This window comes from Squalius cephalus, assembly GCF_949319135.1.
Source record: "Squalius cephalus genome assembly, chromosome: 4".
Lineage (NCBI taxonomy): Eukaryota > Metazoa > Chordata > Actinopteri > Cypriniformes > Leuciscidae > Squalius > Squalius cephalus.
The window spans coordinates 21,567,920-21,580,497 of record NC_137125.1 but is presented as its reverse complement, the minus strand read 5'-3'; the positions used below and the strand labels follow the sequence as shown (position 1 = coordinate 21,580,497).

Sequence of the window (12,578 nt, the reverse complement as noted above, 5' to 3'; positions counted from 1 at the left end):
GGTGTTTGAGTGTTTTCTTCTGGGATGTCTCTCATTACTGAAGCCAGTTCCTCGTCACTGTCGCAGATGTCTGGTGTGTGTAGATCTATTATCTGATTACTGTTTGTGAATGTGAGTGTGAGTGGACTGTTTGATATGAAGTACTCTTCAATGTCCTGACTGTCCATAGTGCTTACGTCGTTTTCTTTGTTGATAAAGTTTGTCAGAAGTGAATTTGTTATAGATAGAGATACTTCTTCATTTTCTCGTTCAATTGTAACAAATCCACTACATTTAGTTATATAAGTGGTACCTTTTCGCAGTATTTTGCATGTAGTGCAACGATGGAAACTGTCGTTTTTGGACAAGGCATGTTGGGCGGTATGACACTTGGGGCACCGTTTTTTCATGGTGATTGCTGCACCGGTGATGTCTGCTGTTATTGTGTGTAGTGTGAGTGGAGGAGTTTGGGTGTCATCAGTAGTAGTAGGCATGTGAATTGGCGTTATGGTGTTTGTACGTGTAGTGGTGAGTGTGATCTTGTCATTTAATTTTCTGGTAGACAAATTTGTGAAGGAGTATGACTTGCCTACATCAACTAGGTTAATTTGGGAGTCCCAAAAGGACAGTGTAATTGTTCCGGTTGAGTCCGCCAGGCAGCAGGTTTTAGTTCACAGTCATTTTATCTTATGGTGACTGTTGTGTTGGAAATGTCCATTGTAGACCAATGCCTCCAGTTTGGTGATCTGTAATGAATAAAATGTTAATAATTGAAGTACATTATGTTCATTGATTATTGGAAAAAAACATTTGGACAAGCAAAGTTAATGGGAGATTTGTATAATTTTTTTATTTTATTTAAATATTCATATTTATATAGTAATTAATTGAGATAGTAGATGTGTGCTGGTACTTGGTAATTGTAAATCGTGGTAATGAATATGCACAATATTGTTATTGCAGGCATTTCAAAATACTTTGAAAAATAGATCTGAAATGAGATTTTTTTCAAATGTGCATTATTTTCCATCAATTCCTTAAAAAAATGATGTGTATATGCTGCATAAAGCATGTTTGTACTTGTCTAATGTATACAATCCTCATAGGAGAAGCGTGGCAGAAGGAGGAACGCTGGTGATGATTTATGCCCTTCTAAAAGCAGGGCTGCCAACTCTCACTCATTTAGCTTGAGACTAACACAATTTACAATTTTCACTCACTTTTACGCCACACATGCATTTTCTCATGTAGAGAAAAATCACTGCGCAAACGGGACACTTACACTGATAGACAAGACAGAGCAGGTGCCTTTTAATATGAAAAATTATTTGCATTTAGGTTCGGTCCATTTTGTTATTAAATTCAGATAAAAATGTTGGCGCTTGTCAATGTAATTTGATGGATCGCTGTAGTGCCTAGGGTTGGGAATCATAAGAAATTTTCCGGTTCCGATTCCGGTTCCCATTCAATAAAAAAAAACATTAAAACAACTAATAAAAAATAGTAGTAAGGGAAAAATCCACAATCCTTTTTGTGTTTATTCCTTATAGCCTTCTTGTCAAATGAGTTTAACAGACTGGTCATGTCAACAAATTCAACATATTGTTAAGAAATTTTTGCAAAAAAATATTAGTTTTTCTGAAGGAAAATAAAAATTTCTGCATTCTCTAGAATAATTTGGGACCTCTCCTATAGTTTATTGTTTAATCTCCAGCAGTGGAGAATACCCTCTCAGAAAGGGTAGAATATGCTTGAACACCCATGTAAGATGTGTGTAGGACAGATTATTTTTTAAATAGTTTTGAATGATTGATTCATAAAGACTTGTTTCATTACTGGATAAATCAGCGCTCTAGCAGTTAATAGACAGAACTGCATGCGTCTTGCAGAAGAACATTGTTGCCGGAGCTACTTCTCACTATTTTATTTTTGTCTATGACGAGTCACGCAGGTACTGGGCTACTCCGCAGCGGCTGCGATCCGCCAGTCTAAAGTATAGTCCGAGTATAAACGCTTATTGCAGGCTTAACGTAGTAATTCAGGATAAGTTCATGATGCACTCGCTAATTGTATTTTGTAAATTCTGAACACAAAAAAGTTACGGACTGCGTCTTTATGAATGTTTTGAAGCATCAGATGTAATCGATAGCCTACACTCGTTATTTGAAGGCAGCGACTTTCAAAAGGTGATTTACTCTTTTGGTTGCTACCGTAGACATCAGTGTTTATACTCTAATTATAAACTTTTATCTCAGTACTTCTGTGATTATTTGAATATTTGTAACAGAAATATCGATACTGTGATTGTAAAGCTGTTCATATTGACAACTGCTCTCTCTGGGTCAGCGACAGCGCAAACAGATTTGAATGTTCAGGGGTGAGGTTTTTGTAAGTTAGGAATAAGATCGTGTGGGTGTTTGAATCGAGATCTTTTAAAGAATAATCGTGCAGCTCTCTCTCTCTCTCTCTCTCTCTCTCTCTATAAACGTATTTGAGTAGCGCGAGAGCTTTTCAGTGCATTCATTACTATTTGAATATGAGGTGAGACAACGCCATTAAAGGATAAGCTCCCAGCACTTCACCCACACAGCGCAACAGAACCGTTTTTGGAACCTAGGAATTTTTGGGAAACTTAGGAATTTCGTACGGTTCCGGAATTTTTTCAAAAACACTACCGGTTCTGGATAAGAACCGGTTCTCGGTTCCCAACCCTAGTAGTGCCTCAGTGCAAGTAAACTGATCATGTTTTACTCTTTTTACTCATGTTTTACTCTAGCTCTTGCGTCTTCAGTCGACAAATGGCCGAGTTTCTAACTAACTTGTTTCCCTAAACTAGCTTCCTGCGCAGGAATAAATTGACAAACAGACCTGCAAATGTCCTTTAAATGCTTTAATCACGGCCAGGAGATCTTCCCGAGCAGTTCTCAGGGAATCTCTCCCAAGAAGCAAGGCCGGAGGATCTCAGACAAATTCCATTAAGAATCCCACCGAAAAATACATATACAACAGTTTTTATACAGGTATGACATAAATGTCAGGCTGCATTACATAATTTCCCCACTATTTGATTGGTTCTTCATATGCAAACCCCTCTGTTACTAGGTAGAGCAAACTCTGATCTTGTGATTACTTATCACAAGGTTCTAATGACTTAATTTGTTAATCACAGGATTCTAACAGACTGCATAGTTTAATTTCCCAAAACTATGTTATTTTTACCCATAGACACATACACTCAAAGTCACAAGTTTTTCCCCAGAGAGTTTGGAAACATTAAAAGCATATAAATGTTGTTCCTGCGAGAAAAACAAATGTTAGTTGATTAATTAAAGTTGATTAATTAAAATTCATTCACATGGGTTTTCAGCCTCCCCTATTCAGCAGTGAAAATAGTTATAGAAAAAAGAACCATGGCATATCTCACAGCAACACTCAGCCATGATTCAGCGTTTTGAACGAATCACTTGAGTCAAAGATTCAATTACTCATTCATAAAGTGCCTCATTCTGAATAAGTTAGTTAGTTTGAACGAATTGTCTGAATGAATGTTTAACTCAATGACTTGCTCATTAAGATGATTGCATGCTTCCTATTACTGGCGGTTTAGTTTCAAAGTATCATTCTTTTCAACTTATTTGTATTTTCAAAAAATATTTAAAACAATCTCATAATCTCATTTAATGCAGTTATAATTTTTCGATGTTAATTTAATTTGATTGGTCTAGTGTCTTATTTTAATTGAATGTATGGATAAAATGTAAGAATTTGAAATGAAATTTAGAGCATACATTTAATAAAATTAGGGGAAAAATGCTCTTTATAAAGGTACAAAAAATTATTTCAATAAGAGTGTTTTCAAACAGTGATGTAATGAAACATTGACAATTTAAGTTTGAAGGGAGTAAAGCCTCTGTTTAGGATATAATGGAATTATGTAATTTTGCCAAAAGAAGAACTTTTAATTTAAATAAATGTTCACTTTAAATCAGCCTACTTCAGTGTGATATGTTACTGTATTATTATGCTTCACAATTAAATAATTGTAATGTGATGATCTGATGCAGATATATAAACAAAGAATATGGGCGGTTGGATTAATTATTTTAATTAAAGGGGTGGTAAAATGCCCTTTTCACAAGATGTAAAATAAATCTCTGATGTCCCCAGAGTGTGTATGTGAAGTTTTAGCACAAAATACCTCACAGATAATTTTATATAGCAAGTTAAAGTTGTCACTTTTTGAGGGTTTGCAAAAACGCACCATTTTGTGCCTGGCCCTTTAAATGCAAATGAGCTGCTGCAGAGAGCGGGGTTTCAAGAGCTCGTGTGTGTTAGCAGCTCTGTTTACCTCACGCAGACACACTAAAATGACAGAAACTGTTCTGACTTTAATGTTAAAACGGAGTCAGACAAAGATGGAGAGACTCAAGAAGAAGTGACAACATGTAGAATGCAACAGGACGTCTCTGAATGGTTAGTTGATGAATTTATGTTGCTGATGTGGAGTTAACTATCTTCAATTAGCATATTCTGTCATGGTAATCTATAAATCGCTCGTATAGGAACTGTTGTGAGATGCACACAGAGTGACATCTATTGCATGTGAAAAGATGGATGCTAAAGTTTGAGCTGACTCACAAATGTACTCTTATACAACAACTTTTCCTCTTCTCAACATGAACTGCGTGTTCCTGGGGGCGGAATGTCCTGTAGTCCCTACCAGCCGTTTGTTGTAGTCCTTTTCTTTAAAAGCAAATATCTTCCTTTGCTTTGAACTTTGAGCGTTGTAACTTTGCAGATGTTGTTTATGCTCAAACAGCAACATTACACACTAACTAAAGTTAGAAAAGTGAAATTATACTCAACCACCCCTTTAACAGATTTTAAAATGTACAAAATTATTATGGGGGTCATTGCTTGGACCCCCCTAGAGGTACTGAGCTCCACCCACAAAAATAATGTTGGAAAACACATTAGGCTATATGACCTACGAAAAATACAAATTTAATCACCTTATTATTAAAATACATTATTTGGATTTTACCACCTTTGCCTCATTTTAAACCAGGAAAAACCCTGCAATGGCACTGATTAAACTTGGAGTTGCTGATTTTTGCAGCCCATGGGAGTATAGATGCATTTGCTAAACAACGTTTTAAAGTTTTATTGACATTCGTAGGGAAAAGTTTATCAGGTTCATCTATCCATGGTGAAAATGATTCTAATTAGTACTTTCATGTAAAATAAATATCACTTTAAGAAAATAATGTTTTAATAATGTGAACAATTCTGTCTCAAGTATTTTTTTGTTATTTAATATAATTTCTTAGTACTTTTTAAATGTCACACCATAGGACACATTTACAGTACTGTTGAGTGAAAACGTGAAAAAAAATATGTGAAGTCATTGACAAAATGAGTGACCACTACTATTTTCTGAAACTGCAGTTTTCATACTCCATAAATATATGTATTTTTTCTTAAAAAGTTATGTTTTCCAAAAAAAGTACTTTTTCTTGGCCATTTGTCAACTACCCATTTGCATTGGGCCTGTGGCTTCATTGGGTTGAGTGTATGATAAGGCTGTTATTGTCAAATTAGTTGCGTTTCTAGTCCAGAAATTTGAACAAAAAATTTACTAAAAATGATGTTAGAAAAAAACCCTGTTAGATTAATTAGCTGCGCAGTACTTGGTAGCCTTGTCCTCCTAAATGAACTAGATGTACCGCATCGCGGTACAAAATATGACCGCCGCTCAGGCCTGCACTGGCTTTCCACAAAAATAAATGACGTGGAGTAATTTGGCTGTATTGCGTGTTTATGTATATACCTAAAAAAAGTAGTAGTATGTGCATGTCTGTCTGTGTGTGTGTGTGTGTGTGTATGTGTGTGTGTCTGTGTGTGTGTGTGTCTGTGCGTGTATGTGTCTGTGCGTGTATGTATGTGTGCGTACATGTGTGCGCGTGTGTGTTTGTGTGTGTGTGTCTGTGCATGTGGATTTGTATGTGTGTGTATGGGTGTGTGTCTGTGCGTGTGGATGTCAGTGTGTGTGCATGCTTGCGTTTGTTTGTATTCCTGCATGTGTGTGTGTGACAGTATCATCCTAAACCAGCAACCCTTCGCTCAACAGCACCATCTACAGGCCGATGAGTGTACAGTCACTAAATGTGCACATAAATGAATTTATTTTATACCCCCCCATGGATGAAATTCTACGAAACTTAGCAGAGGATACCCCCAGAGGATGTCAAGTTAATCATACACATGAAATATGGTGCAGTTCTGAACATCTCCACTGAAGATAGGGGCGATTAAAGCAGAATAATATTGCATTTTCATTTTTTATGGGAGGGGCGCAAATCACAAATGAGTGATTATGGGCTAGGTTGATGTGGGCCCTTAAGAGCAACATACCATAAAAATTTCTTCATCCTCGGTGCCACGGTTCAGGTAGTTATTTAGGAAAAACTGCATTTTTTTGGGTTTGGGGGGGCCCAGCGCGGGGGGGGGGGGGGGGAGTGGCCCCCGGGGACCAAACGAAATTTTTCCGTAGAAGTCTAGTGGGGCTACATGCCCACCAAATTTCATGTTCCCCGGTGTTTCGGTGTCCCTGGTATCGTTGACGAAAAATTTACGGGGGCCCCAGCGCAGGGGGGAAGTGGCCCCCGGGGACCAAACGAAATTTTTCCGTAAAAGTCTAGTAGACCAACATACCATAAAAATTTCTTCATCCTCGGTGCCACGGTTCAGGTAGTTATTTAGGAAAAACTGCATTTTTTTGGGTTTGGGGGGGCCCAGCGCGGGGGGGGAGTGGCCCCCGGGGACCAAACGAAATTTTCCGTAGAAGTCTAGTGGGGCTACATGCCCACCAAATTTCATGTTCCCCGGTGTTTCGGTGTCCCTGGTATCGTTGACGAAAAATTCAGTAAGGTGACGGGAAAAAAAAAAAAAAAAAACTTTGACAATCCCTATATGACCGCTTTCGCTAGCTACGCTAGCGGCGGTCATAATTATAAATAAACATAACAAACTAGTAGGCTATTTGCAGTATATTAAATTGTTTTTGACCTAATTATTTTGCACTAAAACGACACACGAGTCTGTCGGCTCTGACAGCGTTGCATCATGTGCAATAATTTAGACAACTGATTTTGTCATGAATTATAATAACTGACAGACACTATAATTTTTAGCCAGAGCGAGGCTAAACATATGAGCTCAGCTTTGCGGTTGAGACATGAATAGACTATTAACTTAAAGCTTTTACTCTTAAACACAAAAGGCACATCCACTTTAATAAATAAAAAAATGTATTAACAAACCAGATCAAGACGAGCAGAAACGAAATAAAGTGCATAACTGAAAAATAAAGCATAAGCTCAATTTGAGGCGGCCTTACCTATGTTTCACCCGTTTCAATTGAAACAAGCCCGCCCTCCAAGGGGGGCCCCAACAGACCAGCAAAATCCCATTCATTTTCTCCGTAGTATATTGTTTTTCAGTCATAATGTCTAAACCATCCAAGGTAAATTGACCACGAGCTACGAGGTTGTGAAACGAGGTTGTAAGGGGGGGGGGGGGTTCTGAAGACAGACTGTGACCTGTGAAACGGTGCTCTGAAAACACTCCCATTAGCAATTAGTGCTTTCCACGCAAAAAATTGACAGAATTATGGTTGAGCCAGAACATATCGACCAATAAATTGACTGGGAGATTACAGCCCTAATGTTTTTATTTTATCTGTCTGTAGCCTACGTCACGTTTCTTTATACCGGACTATCATCATCTCCTTCACCAGGATGCTCTGCTCCTCCTCAAGGCATCTAATTCGCATCATTTGGTCAAAAAGAGATCGTTTTAACCTGAAGGAGTGACCTTTAGGTAGAGGGAATTGATTGAAATATGAAAAAGTGAGAGAGAGAGAGATTTTCATTGCAATACCGTAGACCAGGGTTCACCAGTCTCAGTCCTGGAGGGCCGCTGTCCTGCAGAGTTTAGCTCCAACCCCAATTAAACACACCTGAACCAGCTAATCAAGGTCTCACTAGGCATACTAGAAACTTTCAAACAGGTGTGTTGGAGCTGGTTAGAGCTAAACTCTGCAGGACAGCGGCCCTCCAGGACCGAGATTGGTGAACCCTGCCGTAGACAGACAGACAGGCATACATTTTAGAGAACATGTCAGGACTACCATACCATCCTCACGTCTCTCCCAAGGCAGGATGTAGTCCTCTTTCAAATTGGAGGCCAACTCCTCATCAATTGTATCCTCTGCAATAGCATTGTACAGCAGGCTCTTTTGTTTCAGTTTTTTTTTTAATTCTCTTATTTTTCTTCTGTTTCCTTGTCTTGTCTGGTTGCTATCTGCAAAGTGAAATAAGAAAACTATCAGGAAAACAGTTTTTGTTTGTTTGCATTTGCAATGTGCCATTTGAATATCAGTCAACCAACCATTCTGACGATTGAGGTCCTGCTTCTTGCGTAGCAGGGCCACTATGATACTTTCTATCTCAGCCCTGAGATCCTCTGTTGCTCCCTGTTCTGTTGTGCTCCCTGGCTCTAAATAGGTAACACAATTAAGCGATTGTTTCATTTAAAAATTTCTGATCACCTTATGTAGTTCATATTTGAACAAAGTAATTAACAGTTGTATTTGTGAAAAGTCTGAGCGCTACGCATGATTTACCTGTGACTGCCCACTGCTGAACATCACACACCCACTGCTGTGCTGTTTGTTCAGTGATGTCATTCTTCTGGCGGAAATCACTAAAGCTGGCAGCTTCCAGCTTTGCTCTCTCGGAGATCTTTAAATCACACAAAAATAAAAAAAATATCATGCAAGCTTTCAGCCAATACCGGGATCAAGAAATTCCTTCACCTACAGTTTATAAATGAATGGATGAATGAGCTTATTACAAATGGATGGACTCCAGCTACGCTGTATGTTGTTAAAATGTATGTTGTGCCAGGCAAGAGGACCATTGGGAAATGTCCTTACTTTGATGTATCTGCGGGCCAAGACTTTGTGAAGGTTCTGTCTTTTTTCTGTTCCACCCCATGGCCTGTTGAGTGAGCATATTCTCTCTCCCTGATTAAAAAAATAAATCTGCATGTGTGATTGGATCAATTTACATGGGAAAGACCATTGCAGTTAGACACAACCTAACACAACAATTACTTTAGTGCAAGGAGAACAGGAAAATTACATTTTAGAAGTCAGAAATACCTCATCATAGCGTATGGTTTGTAATGTGTCATACCAACCTGCCTTTGTCATGTACTTTGTGACAAGAGCTGCCCTGGAGAGAAAGCTGTTTACCTAGATAAACAATACAGAAATTAATGTATTCCTATATTGCATTACCAAACAAACAACAACAAATAAACAAAAACATATGTATATGTGAACATGTAGCCATACTTATTGTTTAACTAATATCTTATTGTCAACTAGCTATACACCTTAGAATGCCATGGAAAGAAAACTATCCACACCCTTTCAGCCATAGCCATAGACAGCGAATTTGGAAAGATCGAGCCCAATTTTTCAAAGCTGGGAGCAACGCTGGATCTCGCCAATTGGGTCTACATTTTAAAACCTCACTATGGCATGCCAGAGCTGTGACATTCTGCATCTTCATAGAATCCCATGAAACTTGATGATTGTGCACTGTCACCAGGCTGGTGTGTCAAATGGGGTCCTACTGGTAGGTTGGAAAGTCAACCATGGCCTACTGGTTAGGGCCTTGGGCATGGTACTTGTTTGAATGCCGACCAGGAGGAAAGTGGTTGTGTGGAAAGTGAAAGTGGGTGGGGAAAGTTGTTGAACATCGCTGTCCCGTCCACATCCATGGCTAAGGTGCCCTTGAGCAAGGCACCAAACCCTTCACTGCTCCTCGGGCGCCGCAGCAGCTGACTGCCCACTGCTCTAGTGGTTAGGAGTTAGTGTGTGTCACCTCACTGTGTGCTGTGTATGTGCGTCTCTAATTCACAGATAGGTTAAATGCAGAGACTGAATTTACCTAACAGTTTCAAAAGAGAGTATATAATTAAATAGTGCAGCTCAGAGGGAACATAGCTTGAAATAGTGATGCATCATGCATACACCACCACTGCTGACTTCACGTTTTACTCAGACATAATGTGTGTTGCAACTACAGTTCAGATCGTGCTCTGATGGTCATTCGAGCAAGCATAGATCTTTGTTTGATACCCTGATGTACTTTATCCTTCACACTCTCCTTGTCTCTCACATAAATGTATCAGTGAAGTCTCTTATATCTACATAGTTACAATAATGTCAGTAATAACATACTTGCTCGACTTCCTCTCCAACAGTGTTTCCTGCTCCATCCTGATTCCTGCCGCCCCATTTCACCTGCAACATAATGTTGGAATAATTTCATACCATAACTTTAAAAATCTAATGTTATGCAATCATGGATTATGTGCATATTAAAATCACTTTCACATTAAATGTCATATTTTATCTGCATAATATACTACACAAGATATCACAATCACAGACTTAGAGTTTAGTATATTGCCACCAATACCAGATTAAAATAATAAAAAACAATCATTGCTCGACTTTTTGCATTAGCTGCCTGCTGGCTACTGTTGCATCTGAATTTCAGTAATTTGAGGTACCTCGCATTTTGCTGTATGAGCTTTGGCATGCATCGCACTGAGAAATGGCCACATTTCCATCAGCGGTTGAAGATCTGATGATTCTTCAGTCACTTTGCTTAGGTATGGTCAGTACCTAAAAAGAAGCACAGCATTAGTAAGCATTAACCAACACTTTGCCAGGCCATCAATATAAAACGACTGAAAAAATCAGGCACTTGTCATTTAATGTACAGTAGGTTGACAGAGTTTCAATATGACAGAGAAAAATTACCTGCAGACAACATCCATGCGGAAGAAAGTGACATTGGCCCTCTCTAACAATTCCCTCTGTAAAAACATTGGGTAGGCGAAGACCTCGCCACGGTAGTGGTTAATGATCAATTTACACAATAAGACCTGTGGAAAACAAAGCTAATCAAATCCCTCTATTCAAAGCTTAAAGGGGTGGTAAAATACCTTTTTTCGAAGGCTTGATTGTGTTTGTGGGGTGCACTGTAACATGTGTTCATGCTTCGTTTTTTAAAATTCACAATATCTTTAACATATTTAACCATTATTCTACACTGCTCTGTCCCTCCTTGTAAAAACGGTCGGATGATTTCCGGGGTCTATGAAGCCCCCCCTTAAGAACGGCTGTTAGCGGAGAGGATCAAGCAGAACCTGTTCAAGAACGGCTGTTAAAGGACGTTTCAGAAAGGTATGTTTTTTTAAGACTGCTGATCTATTGTGATCGCTATATGACACTGTTACTTTTGTATATTTAGAACGATTGTAGCTAAATATTTGTCGCCAGAACTAACCCAATACGAACACTAAACATTGGCTTTACAACAGTAGCCAAATCAAACACAAAACCATGTTTAGCATGCCTGTAGAAAAACAAGCATGTAGATAAACAATACATAAAAGCTATAATCAAAGAATAATTTACACTGATCACATAAACGGCAACAACCACAAACATTCCAGTTCGCTGCGCTGGTGATATTAAACAGAAGATTGTAGGTGTTTGTCGGATAAGCATGAATTAGCATTTAACAAACTGGTTTGTGGAGCCAAACAGCGTTGTCCTTCGCTTACTTCCTCGCTACAACGTACAATTAACAATATGAACTATTACAGGAAAACACAACGACGAAAAACAAATCATACTTAGGCCTACAGGTTGTGGCCCGTAAACAGTTTCTGTTTTTAAAGTTGGAACTGCTCCATCTTTAAGGACAAGCCGTTTTGCGAATCCTGCATTGAACTCGCGAAGATTGTGGAAGCTTTCCTCCGTAAAACGTGCAGCACAGATAGCGAGATTTGGGTAATAATTAAGAGGGACCGAGTTAAAAATAAATTTCAACCATTGATCTCTAACTCCCCTGTCCCTAGGAAGGTTGAACAAAGTGGACATGCAATCCGGATGAAAATAACAACGTCTCCTCGGCATTGCGGCAACAACAGTCCAGCCTACTAACTATACCACAACAACTCTTCTCCAAAGCAATATAAAATTGTCACCCCCCTTATTTAATATTCTCGGAGGAGGGGTTTATGTAAATATTGGGCTTAGTGATGTCAGCAAGCCCGCAGGAATGTCGTGTAGTCCCTACCGGCCGTTTTCTGTAGTTCTTAGAAATTGATTTCTTTAAAAGCAAATATCTCCCTTTGCTTTAAACTTTGAACGTTGTAATTTTGCAGATGTTGTTTATACTCAAACAGCAACATTACACACTAACTAAAGTTAGAAAAGTGAAATTGTGTTTTACCACCCCTTTAATTCCATTTACACACACACACACACACTCACTCTCCCCCTCTGCCTGTAAAGTCAGATATCACTCGTCTTAACAAATAGAAAACACAAAAGACACACAAACATAAGCAGTAGATATACTGTCTTAATATGCAATATTAGACATACTATTGTCATGCTGCTGCCTCTCACATTGTTGAGAAAGGCTGATACCTCCTCATCTTTG

The 12,578-nt window shown here is 38.7% G+C and overlaps 1 protein-coding gene across 1 annotated transcript; it reads right to left on the bottom strand.

Annotated features, from left to right (window-relative positions):
- Window positions 1–480: 480 nt before the first annotated feature.
- LOC307157817 (uncharacterized protein) lies at window positions 481–12,144 on the bottom strand. The gene is made up of 10 exons (XM_079869767.1): window positions 11,774–12,144; window positions 10,883–11,007; window positions 10,630–10,744; window positions 10,295–10,357; window positions 9,244–9,298; window positions 8,978–9,067; window positions 8,666–8,783; window positions 8,431–8,538; window positions 8,176–8,343; window positions 481–725 (listed from the first exon to the last, which is right to left on the bottom strand). The coding sequence occupies exons 3-8, from the start codon at window positions 10,634–10,636 to the stop codon at window positions 8,485–8,487; spliced, it is 387 nt and encodes a 128-aa protein (XP_079725893.1). The 5' UTR covers window positions 10,637–10,744; window positions 10,883–11,007; window positions 11,774–12,144; the 3' UTR covers window positions 481–725; window positions 8,176–8,343; window positions 8,431–8,484.
- Window positions 12,145–12,578: the final 434 nt, after the last annotated feature.